Below are 20,396 nucleotides of genomic sequence, written 5' to 3' on the forward strand. Positions count from 1 at the left end.
ACCCCCGTCGTCCCGAGTCGTCTGAAAGGAATTTTATGCGAGCGGTCGCGCCGATTATGTAGATGGGGGAACGAGAGGGTGCCGTATGTCGGAACGGATTAGTAAATAAGGAACAAAGGGGAACGCGACCGAGCGGGTTCTGTCCTCCTGAGACGAAATAACGGATCGGCTCTTAGCGAATTTAGCCTCCTCGTCCTTCTGCACTAATGGACCATGCTAATGGAGATGCAACTAAATTCTTTTTATTTCGCTTTCTTTCTTTACGAATTCGCATGTGGAAAAGAAAGAACTTCAGTTACAATATATCTCTGTAATCGCATTTTCTAAGCGGAAACTCTAATCGAAAGGGTATCCTCTTTTAATGAAATGGATGCTATTAATCTGTGAAATCTGTTAGATATTATTCCAGCTTTATTCTGCTTAGATCAAGAGAAGTATGATTACTACTTATAGAATGTCCTCTTGCGCGTGATACGAGAGACGTGACAAACAATATCTATCACTGCGAAGCCACACAAAAAGAGAAGGCAGAAACTTTTCCTGTTTGAAAAGTATCTTTAGTTTTGATATTTTAATGGGATTATATATGAAGATAAAGTTTGCAAAGGTATATTTTACATAATTTTCATGAATGGAAGACACAGAATATTAGATTGAGAATATAATGTTTTTAAATGCGTGTTATGCTTCAAATTTATCTGCCCACGCAAAACTAATATATTCAAATTAACAATTATTGTTTTATGTATAAGCAGCGATATATAATTTTGTTGGAAGAATTTTACTCTTAAATTTTAATAACATTATTATTATTTTATTTAAATATTATAATAGTCTCATAAGAAGTATAACATGATTATTTTGATGATAATGATATCTTCTTTCGACGTTCAAAACCAACGTATTTGATGAGATCTTACGCTCGTAGAGCCCACAACGAGAGTAAAATCTTCTAGAATTCAAACGATTCTTTTTTGGATGCGTTTTTGTACGATAATCAGTCACGATTGTCTAGTTTTTCCAGTTTAGTTGAAAAATAAAAAAAAAGCATCTTGATAAAATAATCCTGGTTGGTTCGCAATCTGCATAATCTGCAACAAACGAAATGCTTTGAACCCGTTAACTCGCGAGTATCGTCCATTTCTCTCTGTCTCCATCTCTCTGTCTCTCCCTTTTTCTTTTTTTTTTTTTAATTTTTGCCGCGTTATTGTCGCTTACCGGTGGCGTACACGCGACTGTGCAAAAAAGTCTTCTGACTGGTTTATTTTAATCAACTTTCCATGCAAATATCCCGCCGGGACGGCGGCCGAAGCGGCGGGGATAAGCTTGAGCGGGGAGTTTAAATCCCCCCGGCATGCGAAGGGAAAGAGTTAAGCTCCGTTAATGAACACCGTGAAACTCTATAGAGCGCGCGCGCGAATACCGATCTTTCCGTTTTTTCGTTTTTATTTTTTCTTCTTCCCTTCCCCCCCCCCCTTCTCCTCTCTCTCTCTCTCTTTCCGCTTCGTTTCGATTGTGTGTCGCGGCGGTTTGGTTTCTTTTCGCGGGCGCGTCCAAACGCACGCCGTTTCGTCCAACTGACGTCGCAGGCTTTAAACAAACAAACTTCGGGATTATCTCGGGGACTCTGGGAATTTGCTCTCTACGCGTTGTTTCTAATTCTATACATTCGCCTGGGCCGACGATAGTTGCGTGCAAATAAAGCCGCGAAGTGGGTAGGCGCGCGGAATACGTGCCGGATATCGAACCAGTTTAGATAGCTGTTCGCGTTATCTATCTATTTACGCGCCTCGGAGCGCGCCTGTCCGCGAAACGCGGCGGCCTGAAGCGTCGCGGCTAATAAAACGCAAAACGATTATTCGCGGGAACAGCCGTTATAATTTTAGAGGCCGGTTCTCGCCGGGATTTGCGAGGTGTTCCCTAAATAAAATATAGCGCGCGAATGGCGAATGGCGCTTCCGGTTTTCGAGCGGAGCGCGCGGTATAGTATACGAGGACACGGCAAAACGAATATAAATAAGTTATTCTTCGCAAAAGTGTTTCGCCTCTGTATCTTTTATTCGTAGCATTTGATTGTAAGCACACGCTAAAACACGGGAGGGGGGAGACGCAGGGAATTTCGCCGAATTATTCAACGATTCGGGATATCAATATTTATTTCGATATATTCCAAACAAATATCGCTACCTAAAGCGATATATCGAAAACGGAATACATCAATATTTTATTTCCATAACTGCATCTCTGTAATAGTCGTCGTGTCGCCTAGGCGCACGCCTCCACACGCAAAGTGTATTTATACTTCCTGACTCACGTCCGCGGAAGAGGATTCGCGCGCCCTGACTACAGTCGGTTCATCGTACCGCGAATCGATCGGTCGTAACTCCTTCAGGGACAAATTATTCCGACGTTCGGCGCATCTCCGTCGAGAATTTTTACGCCGCGCCGGAGAATACGGAAGTGATGCGCGAATTTGCCGGCTCACGGGACTGCGATTCTCGCGCTCTCACGAGACGGGTATTCTTACTTTCGTCTTTTATAATATATGCACGGATAAAAAAAGGATGCACGATGTGCATACAGCCGGAAATATTGCGTTGTGAACGGCACAGTTGCAATACTCTAGCTATTTCTGTGCGATGGTAATGTGTATGGTTGACGTGACTCGGTCATCACTTTGATACATCAACTACACCAATGTAGTTGCGTTTGTGATTTGGTTATGATTGAATTGGGCGTTTACCGTAGATGCACTCTGGTTGAAGCAACCATATATCGTCACTGTTGTAACGTCTGTAGCGCAACCATTGCTCTGTGGTTGCAACAACCACATCATTAGTTGCTTCGTATCTTATCATTGAATCTGCTTAGCACAACCACACTGAGAGAAAAATATAATTGCTTTCGACGTCAACTATACTCTTTTGCAATTTTAACCAGAAAAATAAGAAGAATCATCTTTCTAATAACACTTACTAAAACAATGATTTTTCTAACAACGCCAAAAGTAACTATATTTTTCTGTCAGTGCAGATTCATGTGTGGACCAACTATTTTTTCATATACACACGATTGTGTTATGTTTCATACATGCGAAAAAGAATGAACAAAAAGAAGAAAAAAAGATAAGGAGAGAGAGAGAGAGAGAGAGAGAGAGAGAGAGAGAGAGAGAGAGAGGAGAAGGCATTTAAATTCAGATTGCAATGCGAGATTATACTGAAAAAATTGCTTCTGTATTTGAAACTAAAATATCTGGTACATACGATTTGGTTGGCATTATCATGTTTATGCTTACGTCAGGTGTATATATTATTGCGAAAACAGAGTATACAAAGTGGCAATTAAATTTTTCGATTGCAATTTTCGGATATTTGGTTAATCCAATTTTGACTAAATTATAGTGCGGTGTACTAAAATCCGTTTCGGCAATCTTTTTTTCAGTGCAGTCGGCAGGGTTAGATTAGCATTTTCTCTTGTAACAAGCGTGAAGTTTCACGTAACAAAATGGCAATTCGTCAAGATCGTTGCGATATTTCGACGCGTTGTGGTGCGTATGTGTGTATGTATGTTTGCGCGCGCGTGTGTATGTGTGTGTATACGGCAACTCTCAAAAACTCGCTGTCGTCGTTACAATCGTGAGTTTAACGACTCCCCGCGTATTTCGCATCCTTTGTGCGCTTCCACAAGTTTATGGACTACGAAATTCCTTTTTATTATGCAAAGTTCGTTCCCCGCGTGCAATAAAGTCGCGCCTTCAAGGGCCCAAAATAGGACGCGTTTGTCCCTTCCGAGAAGCGCGTTCTTGAAACTTCACGGTGGTCCAGCGATTATTATTAGCTCTCATGGGTCGCCCTCATAACCGCACTTGTAATTACAGTGAAACCGGACACGTAAGAATAATACACCCGCGAACTGCATCCACGTTGTCGAAAATTTCGGCGCTTCTACTTTTCTTTTTATCCGTTATGACGCGCAATTTACGGCCGTAAACTTTAATTTTCTTAGACCAGCCGCGAACTGGTTTTACCTGGGTCGGACGATCTCTCTCTCTCTCTCTCTCTCTCTCTCTCTCTCTCTCTCTCTCTTCCTTTCTTAAAGTTAGGACGTTTATGGCGCGAGTCGCGCACGTGGAAATATCATACCTGGAAAATTCGGCCAGCTTTCGCAGTTGCCGATTTCGAAGCGCGAACACGTACGTCCATAAGTCTCAATACGGAATAAGTACCCACTAGCGATCTTGCTGACCACCGTAAAGGCTCAGACGGTGGAAAGGGAGAAAATGGTCTTCTCGGGCATACCGATATACGTATACTCTCCCGTGTCTTGAGACTGAGGAGTGAAAGAAAGAGAGAAGAAAGAGCGAAAAGAGCTTGCGTGTGGCAGGTCAATGCGAATTAATCCCTGCCATCGGTATTTCCGTTCGGCTTTCCTCGTTAGCGTCGATCTCTCTTGATCAAAGTGACAGCGTGTGTCAGTTATGCCGCAATGTCAGCTCCCTAGTGACTCGTTTTATCCACTAATTAGCGTATCGGTTCTTTTTTTCACTGTATCATCCGCGCTCGTCGAAGCGTCTGCGTTTTGTTAGGCGAAATCGATCGATTTGACCCGTCGAATCGCGCTGCCTCGAAAAAGAAAGGAACGATAATCGTCGCGCGTCGCTCTGTTTCCACGCGCCGCTCATAAAGAAGGGCGAGAATATTAACCGCAGGAATCCTTAAAATTTGAAGAAAGGAGCGCCGCCGTCGTCGTCGTCGTCGTCGTCGTCGTCGTCGTCTGAAGAGCGCGCCTCAAAGGCGAGAAAAAAGGCATTGTGCGAATACGCTAGATTTCTCCTGAATGGGTAATGTCGGCGTCGCTATATAGGGCGCTCGATAATTATCGCTCATCTTTTTTCTTCGCCAACTTTGTGCACGCGCAGATAAGTTGTGCGTCTGCTGCCTCTTATTCGACACGAAACTATTCTATACGGACAGGACATTCTGCGGATATAACGTTATCAACATTCTCCGTTAATCTCTTAAGACCCAGCGCACATAACTATCTACGTTCACTTTGGGTCCTGCCCAAAATTTTTACATTGGCAAAGTAACGAGATATGATACTCTCGGTTCGTCCTAGATAGAGCTGTACTTCTCGTCACAACCTCGTGAAACAGCAATTTTCCCCGCTGGAGAAACCAACATGGCGATCCTGTGCAGAGCAGAATCGTCGCTCGAAATTGTATTGTGTGTAAAGCTTTTTGCAAGAGAAAAGTGAGCAAATTTTCTCCTTTTTTTATCGATGTTATTTTAAGGTGCAAGATTGGCGCTTTTATGCTCATTATTATCATGGCTATAAAATTTATTAAATTTGTAAAACAAAATGTTCATTCGAACGGGATCAATCGAGGATCGAAGCCTCAAAGGATTAATTCATTTGCGCGTGTTGAAAGTTAGCGAATGACGGTTCTCCGGATCAGCGTGCGCGCGAAATATTCCTCGCGTTTGTTCAGTCGCGCAATGGGCATCATTTCATTGTGAAACGATCCGTGCACGAAGAATCACACACATTCGTGCAAAAAGATCTTCGCAATCCGTCTCGTCGTCGTCGTTCCTGTCGCCAGGATAACAAAACTACATAATCTGACAAATAGCCGGGCCGGCGTCGTCAGTTTCACGCGCTTTGCGTTAATTACGGAATGATAACAGGCACCGCAATTTCCCGGCTCCTTTAACGGCGCGTGCCCCTATCGTCCCTCCGTTCGTATACGCGCCCCGCGAATGGCGTCGGATTTCGCGCACAGGAGTCAAAGGTGCGACGTCCGCGCCGGCCATTGTAACGCCGACAAAGAGCCGTGAATGCGGCATCTCGAGCGCGAGGAAATTCCTTAAAATCTGAAGAAAGCGCGGCGCTGCGCGCCGTTCGTTCGTTGCGCGCTCGCGTTAACTCGAGCTAAACGCGACAAAAGCGACCATTGTGCGAGCACACGTGAGATCTCAGCGGGCCTCTGACGGCCTCCCTCCCCTTTCCAACATATACATACGCCCGCGCTCACGCGGGCATACGTGTGAGTGTGTTTGTATACGTATATACGTATATCGTACACGGGCGTATCGCGAGCAGTTCGCGCTTATCGGTGCGCGACACGACATCCGGCCCGGAGCTCACGTAGCGGTATCTTTTACCCGCTCCGAAATTCTCCTACCTGTTCCCGAGTTCTCCTTCCCGAAAGGCAGGTCGGACCTGCCGTCGTCCCAACGCGCGCTGCTCTAGCCTTAAAGGCGGATCCACGTCGCGAGAATAGCAACGAGTATTTTAGGAAGGACAAAATGGAGCGGGTCGTACGTGCCCAAGTGCGGGACTTTTTGCTGAAACGCGAACGGCAGCGCACGGGGACTTGCAGTACGATCGTTGATCCCCTTTGCGACGGAGTCCAATTTCCGATTTTCAATCGTTCCCTTTTTGCAAGCGAAAGAGATGATGGGGGAGAGTCCAGAGTTTGTGTCGTTACGGACACGTAACGGGGGAGAATTGACGGTGTTTCCGTCTCGCGGGGACGCGCGAGGTTTCATCGGGCATCATGAAATTTTGTTAGCGTGTATTTAAATTAGGGGAGACCACCACCACCATCGCCGTCGCCGCCATGTAATTGGCACCATAGGGAATGTGGTATGGTGGTTTTTAATTGGGCTGTGTCGCGACGCGCGACAATTAACATCCGGTAATCCCCGGGGGTGATTCGATGACTCGTCTTAACATTCACCTGTGTCGCCGTGGCGTCGCCCGGAGTACCACGCGATTGTTTTGTCCCCACGTGTGTGCCCCAGCATTTTGCGCTGCTTTCTGGACTTTTATATTTTCCTCCCGCGTAACCCTTCGGCACATTACGTGAAAGTTTGACCGTATGTGCCGACCGCGGGCCGTTTTTGTTCGTTTTGATTAGTCATCCGGCCCGAGGTGAGTGGCGGCGGTGAGGCCACCTTAAGACGCGAACGGCCCTCGGGCATTCGCGCAAAAGAGAACTGCCAGGAAAACGTGAGTCAGGTCCGAAAGCACGTCCTATTAACGATCAACCCGGAGCTGATTCACGCCACTCTCGAGGCTATTCGTTACACCCGTTGGACGGTGCGTGGCATCTGCGCGGCGGATACGGCGGCCAGAAGAGAAAAAGACCGCGAGAAAGAGAAAGGAGAGGAGAGGGAACGAGCGAGCGGCGTATGGTGTAGGGAAAATATGACGCGAGCGCGCGCGAGAGAGAGCGAAAAATGCGTTATTAGTTAACCCGGTAGCGTCGCGCACGCGCTCGTACACGCGGCCGGCCTAAAATAGTAATATCGCGTGGTATAACGAGGCGCCGCGACGCCGTCGCATCGAACGTGTTTTATCCCCGGCGCGGCCATAAATCACGCCGTGTTTAACAAACTCCAGTGCGCTACGCCGCGCTGCACCGCGCCGCACCACGCCGCGCCGCGCCGCACCCGCAATAATACACATATTCGCCGTGAATTTACACACGCGCGCGCAAGAGAGAGAGAGGAGAAAGGGGAGGGGGGAGAGAAGGATAGGAGAAAGGAAGAGAGAGAGGCAGGTCGAATGTTGCATCCCGACGATACGTCTGTCTCTCTTCTCTTTTTCTCTTTCTCTTTGTGTCTCTCTCTCTCTCTCTCTCTCTCTATCTCTGTATCTCTATTCTGCTTTTTTTATTATGCATCCGGCGTTGTTTTATTGCTATCGAGTTTTAATCATTGTTTATCGCGGTCACGCGCGTGCAGCATATTGCGTTTGGCCGGCGAGGGGCAGGGGAACATAGAGGCGGTTAGATTACCACCCCCTCGGGTTTGATGCACTTTTCCGCGACGATCACTATTGGCGAGTCAATCATTGCAACGTAGCGCCGTGTTGAGGTGTGTTGGAATTTAAAAAAATGCGTAACCGCGACTCTCGCAATGGCGACAAAATGCTTTTTTCGCAACGTGGTTTCTCCTTTTTTTTGTCGTTCTTTTTTTCGCTTTTCACATCGCATCGTTCAATTTCTGGTTAGCGCTGTCGTTCGGCGCTATTAACGCGAATTTTTTATGATCGTTATTGCGCGCATTTACGGTCGCGATTGTGTGTGCGCGATCGCCGGACAACATAATTCGCGGGACTAGCGTGGCGCGCTTAATGGAACGGAACGAAAGATACGTCGCCGAGATATCGGGTAAATATAAGAAGCGTATTTATTTTCCTCTCAACAGAGCGCGGGCAGTGCGCGCGGACACGATAGGATACGTCCACAGTGTCATCTGATATGCGTATGAAAATATTTGCTCCACAATGAGCAGATGTATACCCCTAGTGGAGTTTACATGTTAGCAATCACCACTGTGATTTTTGAAACACCAACAACATCCATCACGCGAAATAATACGGTATGCGGAACAATCGACGCGGGCATCTAATTCCAAACTTGGAGATGAGATGAACGCAGCCGATACTGCGTTGCTTTCGTTGCTCGAAAGAAACGCGCGAGACTCTTATCTTGTTTGAAACAAAAACAGGAGGTGAAGGGAACGCGCGGGGTATACAAGTGGGAATAAAAGTCCCGTGTTAGAACGAGAACAACGCTTCGCGGCATCACAGTGCAGTACAGTGTCGCCGCGTTAATAAAGTTAGCTTATATTTAAAGCGAGTCAAATGAAGTCAAAGTTCCAAAGTTGGCGAGAGGATCCTTGTGTCACACAGCTAACCAGCCAGCCCGGCCTCTTACTCGGCAATTTCGGGACGTTAATCATGCATCGTTAAGAAAGACGTGCTCATCCCCCCGCCTTCGTATCGTTATCGAGTTGGCGCTATTATATTCTTATTGCCCGCGCCATAATCATCCTTTTCTCTCCCCCAGCGAGTCTTAATTACCTTGTTTACCGCGTTCATAGGCGTCGTAACGCCGGCGTGGCGATGCACCGTCGCCGTAACGCGTCTGATGGACTTTGAAAACAACCCCCTCGGCATCTTCGCGAGTTAACTCTTAGATTACCGCGCTTTAATTTATTACGCGAGATACCGGCGCTATCGTGGAGATCCTTTACACAGGTCCCCGATAATTTCACGACCCCTAAAAATACAATGAAGAAAATCTTCGCGGGCGGAAACGACTTGAAGAGAGGCATCAAGACAGAAAGAGAGGGGAGAGAGAGAGAGAAAGAGAGAGAGATTTTATTTCACCTTAGATAAATCTCAATAGATGTACAGCAAAGTGTACAAAATAGATCCGTGCAGCGAGCGACTTATTAGAACAACATAAAAAATCACTTTATAGTTATATATAAGCTATATATATATAGTTATATATAAAGTTACAAAAAATAAAAATTTAGGAAGAAAAAAAGAATAACTAAATTCAAAACAATACAAGGTACGAGAAAAATATATAACAAATTATAAGGAGGGAAAAAATAAAGTATGTGCACGGAAAAATAATTTGGTTGGATTAACCAAATGTTTGGTGAAATATGTGAATTTCAACCGGAATTTCTGCTTCGTTCATATTTTACTAGACATTTGATTAATCAAACCAAATTTTTTTTTTTCGTGTGGTACAGCGATGAGATGCAAAAAGGAAGTGCACGAAAATGGCGGTGCAGAGAGGAGAGAGAACACACACAACGCGCGATGGTAAGGTCGGAGAACGTTATGAGGGAGCAGGAAAAATGTGTTATTGATGAGTGTGTGAACATTAAAGGAACGGAGCATGTACGAAGACACGACCTGCTGCCGGCAGTGAGAGGCACATCAGTGTGCGCAAAGAGCAACGTGCGACCGAAGGCAGGAGGAAAGCGCGTGTTGAAGTACATGTCGAAATAGGTGAAACCTATGAGATGTGACATGAAACGAAACGAAATTGAATTGTTAGACGCTAGTTGAGTACGATACTCAAGAGAGACAGACGGATAGACAGATAGACAGACAGATAGACAGACAGAGCTTCATTTATTGTGCGCTCTGGGACATGATCCCTTCAGAAGCGTTACAGAAAATAAGTATAAAAAGAAAGAAGAGAACCAAATAATTGGAAAAGCTTCACAATTAACAGATGAATGGGGGAGAGGGTGGGAGAGAGGCAGAAAATGAACGAGAGAATAGTTGAACACGAGACGCAGACGAGAGTCGCTTCCAGACAGTTAAGAAAATCGTGCGTTAATCGAATTTGATCCGACTGCTAATGTCCGATTATGGTGGCCAAGATGACGGCGACCGCGCTTCGAAGGGGTAATTATCGCGGTCGTTGGGGCGATTCATTTAAATGCGGTCTCTCGAAATTTGAATTCCTTCTACTCCGCACAGTTTGCCGAGCCACGCGGGGGCGCGGGCGTCCGCGCATCCTACCCTTTAAATTAAATCCACGTTTTACGGCCAGCACGCGGAGTGGCGTTTCGTGATTTGACGCGGGACGAGGTTTATACTCGCAGCTGCGGCGCGCATGTTTAAAGTTACTTGGCGAGGGATTTACGACGGGCACACGGGACGATTGTTGTTACTGTGTGACGCGACAAGAGAGCGTATACGGCAGGAGGAGGTTTAAATAGTCGTGAATGGAGAAAATGTCGAAAATATGCGCACGGAAGAGACGCGTCCGGCTCGTTTTGACGGGGCGTGTTAGCGCCGATGCGAAAACTTCGGCATGACAACGATGACGAAAAAATAAATGGTCACCTTCCGGGAACACGAGAGGACAGGTGGGTGTTGTATATCGGCGCGCGCGCCGATGCGCGTTCATCAATGTTACTGTAAGCGCTTGATGAACGAAGAATTACGGCGAAAGGTCAATAACTGTAAATTCCACCCGGGGCCGTAGAAATATTCGCCATGTGCGCGTGCGCGTGTGTTATTGCTGCGACATATGGTAATACACGCGCGGCCCACTATTTTTCTTGACTGGGAAATTCGCCGGGTCGACGTTTTGCGCGCGCGCGCGGCAAACGTGGTATCAGATTTTCCGATGGAAACCTGGTTTTAATCGAGAGGGTTAGCGAAGGCCTGTGTCCCATAGTGGCGTATCGAATTCCTTAGCGGGTGTAACGAGCCAACGTGCGCGCTCACGCACAGGCACGGGGCGAATGTAGGGCGCTCACGGTTCCGCTTAAATCGACACTCACCCTTTAGGGGCTCTCGAGAGCCTCGCCGCTTTCCCGGTTTGAGGACGGATGAGGCTTATATACGTGTGTAGCTATCGAGTATTACGAGAGCGTCGAATAAGCGCGCCGTGTCGACGAATACGGATCAGCCTTAATACCCGAATGATCCTTCGGTACTCGATATGGAATCGCTGCTGCGATCCGCGCGTTGCGCTACACCCGCACCGCGTCGCACCGCACCACCGTTGCTCGTTTTTCATCACATTTGCCGGACAGAGAGGGAGAGGAGAGGAGAGAGAGAGAGGGAGAGCGTGTCGCCGGAGCGCGCAGGCCGTTAAAACAATCGTAGATCCGGGGGGCTTATAAGAGTATTACCTAATGTGTACTCTGCAATTTCTGATTGAATACCGCGGACGTGAAAATCGTTTTCCCGCGAGCGAGCGCCCGCTCGCTCCCTCGTCCCGTCGATTTCTGTATCGTTTTTCGAGGTGCGATTTCTCGCGTCGCGCAATTTCTCTCCGACGCGGATACTCGAATATCTCGAGCGTCGAGCGGGAATTTCACGTCGCCCGTCGTGAGCTTCCGAGGCTCGCGGCGCGCACGGCAGCAGTCATTTATCGCGGGATACAAGTAACTGATATTTCTTCGAGTGGAAAACGAAACATTGGATATAACGAGATACTCAATATCATCGATCTTTCGCGAGCCACTTTTGTGATAAAACGACCCAAGGGGACGCGTCTAAATATTTGCTTCTTCCTCCCTTCGTGGAACACAATCACTGCCGCCGCCAAGTGGAAGTGCAAGAATACGCGCTTCGCTTTTCACTTGTCATCTCGAATCGCCGAATCGTCGTCGCCGTCTGTGCACCGACAGCGGAAAGTTGTGTCGCGCGTTCAGCATGACCTAATCGTCGCGCGACGTGTATAGCCGCCACTCGAATCTAAATACGTTTTTCAACGCGTCACTCACCACCGTATTCCGCGGAACTATACACGCCGGCCGTCCTCGGCGCGAATTCTCGAATGGAAGAGGTGGCGGGGAAACGCGGTACTATAGGAAAGAGAGACCGGGCTCGACGGAAAGTTTTATTTACTTTTAAAAACGCGGCGCCAGAGATCCGCTGGTCTCCGGGTTGCGCAGGGGAAATAAAGTTCCGCTGAATAGCGAGGATGATAGGGAGGGAGGGAGGGAGCGGAGCAGGGAATGGAGTAGAGAAGAGGAGAGAGCGAGAAAAGGAGGAACGCGGGAAAAAGGAGGGATAGAAACGAGAAGAAATCCATGAAAGGGGACGATTGCAATGGCAGGGGGTTGCCGGCGAAAATCCTGGGATAAGTTGAAAAAGTCAATTATTGTGGCAATCCGTGTAAAACGCGCCACTTCGTGGCGAAATGGGCGCGCAAAACGCCAAACGGCGACTACGCGATATGACGTTTGCTCGTAGACGAGCGTTCGTTCGAAAGCGAGCGGGTTATCCGCAAAAACCACCGGCTGGCGCAAGCCGGCTTGCGCGCTACGAATAATCTGCGCGAAAATGAAGTGCCTGCCTTCTTGCCTTATCTATAATTTACTCGCTCTCTCGCGCGGTAACCGGTGCCACGTCGTCGTTGTCGTCGTCGTCGTTGCACGGACCACTCCGCTGGTGTAACACGTGTTTCACTGCGGAAGAGCCCGCAGCGAGACCTCGGGCTCACCGGGAGCTGGTGCCAAACGCGCGACCGTGAAGTATTACGAGGAAGCATTACACGTTCGGAATCGCGCACAAATATCTCCGGCTCCAGTGACGCCGCGTTTTACCTTTATTGACCGCCGTGTGCCCGTCGATTATCGACACGGCACCATTCATAATTCCCGCCGATCGGCGAGACGCAAGTCCTCCGGAAGCGGAAGCTGCGTGTGCTCCGTGGAAATGTGCAACGCGCGCGCGTGTGTCGGTGGTGCATTGTGAATCACCGCGCCCCTTTCATCCGCGCATCAAGTCGCAAAGGGTTAAAACCTTCCGGGACGCAATCCCGAGGAATTACACGTATCGGGGCGCACGGATTATAAACTCGATAAAAAAAGAGCCGCGGCCAAAGGCGGAATAGTGCATTGCGGTGCGGCGGAGCGCGACGTCGTCGCCCCGTTTCGTTTTATTAAATGTAAAACACAAGTTACCGCATTCGACGCGAAATATCGCGGCTATCCAATTTCTCGCCGCAGATTTTTATCCCCTTCCTCCCCCCCCCTCCTCTCGCCCTGCCTGCCACCGCGTCTCTCTTTCAGCGCGCGATCGTCGATATCCCGAGCGAAAATTCTTCAGCCACTTCACGAGCTTTCGATACCCCCGCGCCCCGCGATAATGCCCCCGAGAGCCGTAATACACCAGATGCAACTCCACCCACCCCTCGCAGCGGGTCCCTGGTAGCTGGCTGGTTGGCTAGCGCGCGCTGTGTGCAGCGGCGCTTTCGATTTTCCGCGCAATTTTCGAACCACAGGCGGACAGATGGCCCACGAATCACAGCCATTGTCGCTCAACAATGCCTCGGTTCCTCATCTTCCCCGTGTGCGCGGATCCTTGGTCGCGGCTGCGTTATGTATATATTACCTATCCGTTATGTACACACCCCCGCGGACATACACCGCGTATTATATCACATAACATACGCGCTTGGCGCGCATACGCCCGCGTGTACAGGGTGTTCCCGTAGACGTCGGAGAGACGTGAGAAATAAGGAGGCAGAGAGAAAGAGAGAGATAGGAAGTTTCTCTGCTTCCTCCGACTCCTAAGGAAGCTTCTCTTTCTCTCGATCATCGATCGTCGGCGGTTTTTCCTCTTTTCTTTTCTTTTTTGAATTCCAGTGTCGCAGACTTTCGCAATTAAATCTCGAATCAAACTTCCGTCCAAGTCCTGCCTTCGCTCCGCGCAGTCCCGCGCGTAGTCAGCGGGGACGAAAACGAGATTTTATTATCCATTTATACCGGCGAAGCTTAATTCATCAAAAGTCTCGTCAACTTTCGATCGGCTTTAACTCAATAACCATCGATGCCTCGACTTTGTAACGACCGTCATTCTTCTTAGTCACGATTCTCTATCATCCTGGCGGCCGAAGGCGGCGGCGCACCTTCTTTCTCTCTCCTGCTCGCGCGAACGGTAGGTACGGGACACCCCGTACACGTACATCCGTGTCTACCCACTCGTACGTACCCCCCGGAGAGTATTACGTACGTACATACACCGGCTATGTGGCCGGGAATATAGGTGGTAGGTAATATTCGACGATGCCGAAAGCACGTTCGAGCGATCGATCTCTCTCTCTCTCTCTCTCTCTTCCTCCCACCCTGGCCCCTTCCCCCTTGGCCCGGAGCCCTCCTCCCCCGACCTCCTTCGCCTGCTCGCGGTGCTGGTTGCATTCGGGGCTCCCAGACTTCGGCGTCGCCACCGAGAGCGGCGAGGCACCGGAGGAGAAGTACGAACAGCCAAGAGCGCGAGCGAGGGTAGATGGAAGACCGGCGGGCGAGGGGGAGCGCGCTGGGTGAGCCAAAGGGGTGCGACGGCCGGGGGTGGATACCCTACTAGGTATCTCAACTTACGATTGCCCCGGGGGCGTGCACAGAAGTGCAAAGCAATCGTCTCCCGTCTCTCGAGCTCTGCGGGCTCTCTTCTACTACCCCGGAAAGGGGTAACGTATCGAGATACACGCGAGAGCACCGAGGGGTTGGATATCTCTCGGCGGTCCGCGCTGCCGTTGTTGCTGCCTGGTTTCGGGCTCGATTTACAGCACGAGAACGCACGACTTACGGAATTTCCGTGGAAGTCTAACGGCTGTCTCTCTCTCTCTTTCCTTTCTCCTCTCTCTGTCTCTACATCTCCTCCCCTTTGTCTCTGTCGCCCTTTCTCTTTCTCTCTCTTGTTTACCCGTCTCCCTTCTCTCTCTCTCTCTCTCTCTCTCTCTCTCTCTCTCTCTCTCTCTCCCCCTCCTCACTCAGTCTGATATCTATTCTGTTTACCCCCGCCGATCCCCCAAACGATCTTCTTCTCTTACCGACGATGCGAATCAGCCCGTCGTCGCGGATTTACGACGCGCGGAATTCGGACGACGCTCGTTCGTCTTCGCGCGTTACTTCCGGTAACTCGGCGGATTCTCTTTCCTTCCCTTCCTCCGCTCACCGGATCTCGGTTGCCGCGCCGACATTTTTCTTCGGGCAAAGGTAGAAGAGCGGAGAACGCGCTGGGGAGGCTCGCGCGATTCGCGCGCGGTCGATTCGGGAAGACGTCTACGAAAAAGGGGCGGTGGTGGCTCCTATTGTTTTGCGGTTCTGCACCTTCCGCCCTACGTGAAATATACAGCCTATGGAAACTTAGTTTTCCCGGTCGCTCCCCCCTCCTCCCCCGGAGCTGTCGGCGTCGGAATTTCGCGTCGCGTTATTTTGCGATTTTACACTCGAATTATAAGCAGATACGCCGCGGCGCGCCCACTTTACATCGTTCCGGCATGTCTGCCGGAATTTTTGAGTCGCGCACATGCACACACACATACGTCGGCGTCGTTTTTCGTGTTATTTTGCAGTTTCACGTGGCGGTTGGTTCCACGTATTTTCGCCATTCTTCATACTTAGACTCGATTCGGTATTTCTCTGGCGAAATTCTAACGCGAGATTGATACGAAATATCCATATCAATTCTCCCCGCCATTTCGACGTGATTTCAAATACCTACAGTGTGCATCTGTTTCTTTTTTCTTTTATTAACGTAAAAATTATAACAGGCAAAACAGGAAAATTGTCGGACCATATATTAATTTGTATCGTTGATTTGACTCCAATAAGAAATATTTCGGCACATATTTCTCTCCGTATGTAAAATCGTCCCTCTCGCGGGAAGGTCCGCGAGAGGGGTGGGGAAGAGGGAACACATTTGGAGGCATGAAGAATGTCACGGTACGTACGCGAAGGATGTGGCGTACGTTTGCACCGGCTTTATCAAGTAGAGTTAAATTGCACGTTAAGAAATATGTGCGGCCCATAAGGCCGCAGTTGGAAATTCTTTAATGATCCGCGATGGAGTCGGTCTTCGCGCAGTAACCGGAAACGTACGGGCTCGAGCTGCGAGAAGATGTGGGCGCGCAAGAACCGGGGGCGTGTGCGTAGCGCGAGATTCCGTGACAAACGGCGCGACTATACGTTATCTCGCAGAGAGACCGAGATACATGTCTCCGGGAGGAAGTTTCCCCTGTAGTTTCGCACTCGAATTACAACGGGAGCGCGCAATTCGGCGCTCACCCGCCGCAATTCGAGTCGGCAATTCACGCGCGCGCACTTTCTTTCTTCCTCTCGCGCCGGCATACAACTGCTTCGAGCTATTCGTGCCTCCCACGTGCACCCTATCATTTACGCGGCCGCGGACGGTCCCCGACGGATTCGGAATCGGTAAAAGGGAGCGTCGCACATTAATACGACGTCGATATATTTAAAGCCGCGCGCGTCGCGTGAGAAATCCTGTGAGCGGGGGGAGCCATGTGGCCGCCAAATGCGTCAAAGGGTTCAAGGAGAAACATACATCAGTGGCATTAAAGCATGATAGACGCACGCCGGGGCGAACTTTAGCAGTATTTTTCAAGAGGCGCATCCAGCAAGATGTACGAGCTTAATTAAGACCGAGCATGCATCACAAAGTTGCCGTCCGCGAGCGAGCGAGCGCGCGGTGCGTTGCAAAAATTTGCTCGCAATTTCGAAAGCATTTCACAAACCGCGCGAGCGAGACGGCGTGCGCGTTTTTTTCTGAAAACCAAAATGAGAGAGTCGGCGGCAAGGTGAATCCACGATAGCCTTCCTCGCGTTCGCGCGCGCGAATTAAACTCCCGCCGTATTTTCCGCGGGAAATGTCGCGTTTGAAATCCGACGTGTGCGACGAAATTTCTGTGCATTAGCTGCGCGGGATTAAGAGGATAGATTTCGCGAGATGGCGTCGCGCAACTCAATACGTTAACCCATTAAGCAAGAAGGCGGCAAGGGTTGAGAAGAATATTTTGAGGACGAGATCTCTCGAGACGTCGAGTCAGGGTCCAGAGGCAAAAGTCGTGTTCGCCATTGCGATAGCCGGCAGCATTAGCGGGCGAAGTTAAGCCGTCGCGGTATTAGCGTGTAAACGCGTCGATGCCAGAATAGTCGGGCATCGATTTTCGCGCACACGTATGCGCGTGTGCATGCCGCGTGCGTATGTGGCGGCGAATTATCCGCCGATGCTCCGATTCGGCGGTCAGATGCAGGGGTCTCCTCTCTCCCTCCTGCCGCTAAAGCCGTGGAGAAAGCAAGAGAGAGAGAGAGAGAGAGAGAGAGAGAGAGAGAGAGAGAGAGAGAGACACATAGAGATCGATATCGAGCTATCGGCGCTGAGGCGGCGCGTCAGTCACCTTCGGATTCCTAAAAAATCACCGGTTAGCGGTCAGTTTGCGGCCGGCGCGTTCTATATTCGGAATACTTCGGATAGAATCCGAGGGAGAGAGAACATTCTCGTCGTCCACGTCGACGGCAACTGTCGAATTAACCCCCGTTGGATGTGTATGCAATACGTGTGTATGCGTCTCGAGATACGGCACTTCCGGCTCTCCTCCTCCTCCTCTTTCTCCTCCTCCTCCAGCACCTCCCAGCGTGGAAACCGCGAACGGCCGAGCCGCAGCGATTCCGCTCGCAAATACCGCTCGCGGGTGGTGTCAGTTTTGCCGGTTTCTTCGTCGAACTATTCCGAACTCCCGCCAGGCGCAGCTTGGAAACGACTTCCGTCGATTTGACGGAGTGCGCGCGGGATCACTCCGCCCGTCGACCTGCTGCTGCTGTTGCTGCTGCTTGCTCCTCGTTGCTCTCTGCGTCGCCGGCTTCTCCCGATTTCTTTAGCCCAGAAATTCCTCGGCTAGCGCAAGAATTCCGCCGGCGGAAATTCCACCGTCTCCTCTCCCGATATCGCTCGCGATGCTCGGAATAATCCTTCCCGACGCCTTGACGCGTCGTTTCTGTGCCATGTATTGCGTGGTCCATATGGAAACAAGAAAGTGGAAGACAGAGAGAGGAAAAAAGGTAACGGGAAGTAATTATCGAGGCCATCGAGCGAATTCATCACGTGCATACAGGCGGATGTAGACGGATGTAGACGGAACTAATCTCGCGACGGACTCGTCACTTGATCATACGATGATCAAGTATCACATTATCGGCCGTCACTGGCTCCTTCGTTGACGTGTCTAATTTTCGCGATACGCTTTGCTTAATGAAAACTGAAGGTGTGCCGCGAACGATGCGCCCGCGTCATCATCGGGGGAGAGAGTCGCGGCTTTCCCGGTTTTCGAAATAATACCGCCGCCGTCAGGACGAATTCGCGTATTTCGGGCCATGTCCCTCCGCTTTCCGCGCGCTAATATGTAAATATATTATACGGACTTGGTAGTGTGTCAGTCACTTTTAAAATACGTCGTGTCGCAGCGAAGTGACGCGTCACGTTGGAAGCATCGCTGTTCGTCGCGCAAAACGTCGCGATGCATTTTGCGTGATGTTTACTTATTAAAGTCTCGCGAACGCGCCGACGTATCGTCGATATCGGAGCGTCTTTTTATTCTATCGACATCTTGACTATCATCTCGCGTTGTTGAAATTTTTAATGCAACATTAAAGGCCTAGAAAAATAGCTATAAGCGTACCCGAGAATACGTGTGCATGTGAGTTCGATATGCAGCAGAATTATAAAAATGAGTTTTTCGTGTTCTGTTGATCTCTTCGACTATTGCACGCACAATTATTTCACTTTATAGTTCTGTTTCTGATTATTTATTATACATTATACTTTCAATAATTCTTAATCATATTTCAATTAGTTAGTTTATATTCGATCGCATGCGAGGAAATGGCTCTGACAACACAAGGATGCTTCCCAAAAATATATTAACATTAAAAAATATGACAAATAGGAAATATTTTGTGTCATTGCTGGCGAGTTGTCAATAAACATACGCTGGTGACGCGAATACCAAAGTTCAAATATTTTAATATAATTAATTTCAAATTATTAATTCAATTTGCGTTATATTAGCGTGGTGTATGTAACACTGAAACACACTGTGTATGGAATGCAGTTGACACTTGTAGGTCAAACTGTACACATGTTTATGCATGTACACGTGTGTGTACTTTGTCGTCTGCCGAAAGTCAGTCGGTCGCCGCGCGTCGAAGAGTCAACTGAACTCGTACCATGTAACCAGACTGTGTTGCACAGTGATCGCTTATTAATGCGAAATTCCTTAAGGATCGATTGGCAAAATTATTTAATAACCGTGAGAATTGCTGAGCACAACGTGGAATCGCCCTCCAACATCGTTTGTTCAGCGAAAGAAAATTCGCAGCTTTTGCAAAATTAGTGAATTTGACTGATATACGTTATTAAAACGTTAAATTGAATTTAGAGTAATATATATATATATATATATATATATATATATCTCAATCGGATTTGTGAATTTTACAACAGTTGCAAGGCAGTCTCTTTCTGCTATGAACTTTCTGCGTAGTCAATAAATGTCGTCGGACAACTCTTCAGTACTTCACAATTTAGCAGTATCGGTTCCGAGTCTCTCCCTAGAGAGTGGCCTTGTTTTTAATTGAATTTCCGCACAACACAGTTGAGTTTGAGTTTCAGTTAAATTCATTTTAGTTTAGCGTAGTTGACTATCCTCGAGTCGAGTATTTTCTTCCTTTTTTCGCGAAGCTGTATATGACATAGCGTATATTTGAGCTTACAGCGCAACACAACAAAAAGTTGTAAGATCTCGCATCGTTTTTATCAAAAGATAACGGTTGAAAACGATCGTTAATATCATCGGCATACCGGGATGCCGGAGAATCGATCTCTCATACGACGAGATACACAGGCGTCGCCAGCCGTGCGAATTCTCCGGTCTCGGAATTCCACGTTTTTCGGTCGTAGCTCGTCCCCTAAGCTCGACCGCGAGCTATACATCGCGAGCGATTATAGTCGAGAGCAAACACCCAGGCTTAAGTACCGAATCGATGGGCTGTGGCGACCAATCCACGGGCTAATCGCGAATTTTGTTGTTGCAGAAGAGCCATCGGCAAAATCACGAGTCACTGGCGCATCGACGACGCAGCGCCGAGGCCCCGCTTCCTTCGACAAAGGTGAGTCAGAACAAATTCCTTTTGCATTTGCAACCGAGATATTTAGTGCGTACGCAAAACACTGAAATTCGTCGAAATAGGCGCAACCAAATGATTCGTTTCTCTTAGTTTACCCAACCAAAAATTCGTTAATCATAACGAAAT

General features: G+C 48.7%; 1 protein-coding gene across 1 annotated transcript in view; it reads left to right on the forward strand.

Annotated features, from left to right (window-relative positions):
- LOC116843475 overlaps positions 1 to 20,396 on the forward strand; it is a 354,588-nt gene that overhangs the window by 76,061 nt on the left and 258,131 nt on the right. Inside the window, exon 2 of the mRNA XM_032813922.1 lies at positions 20,178 to 20,252. Coding sequence (XP_032669813.1) covers positions 20,178 to 20,252 — 75 coding nt within the window. The remainder of the gene's footprint in view (positions 1 to 20,177; positions 20,253 to 20,396) is intronic.

Source organism: Odontomachus brunneus, unplaced genomic scaffold (genome assembly GCF_010583005.1).
Source record: "Odontomachus brunneus isolate Ranch 3 - 2012 unplaced genomic scaffold, Obru_v1 Obru_scaffold_033, whole genome shotgun sequence".
NCBI classification, from domain to species: domain Eukaryota; kingdom Metazoa; phylum Arthropoda; class Insecta; order Hymenoptera; family Formicidae; genus Odontomachus; species Odontomachus brunneus.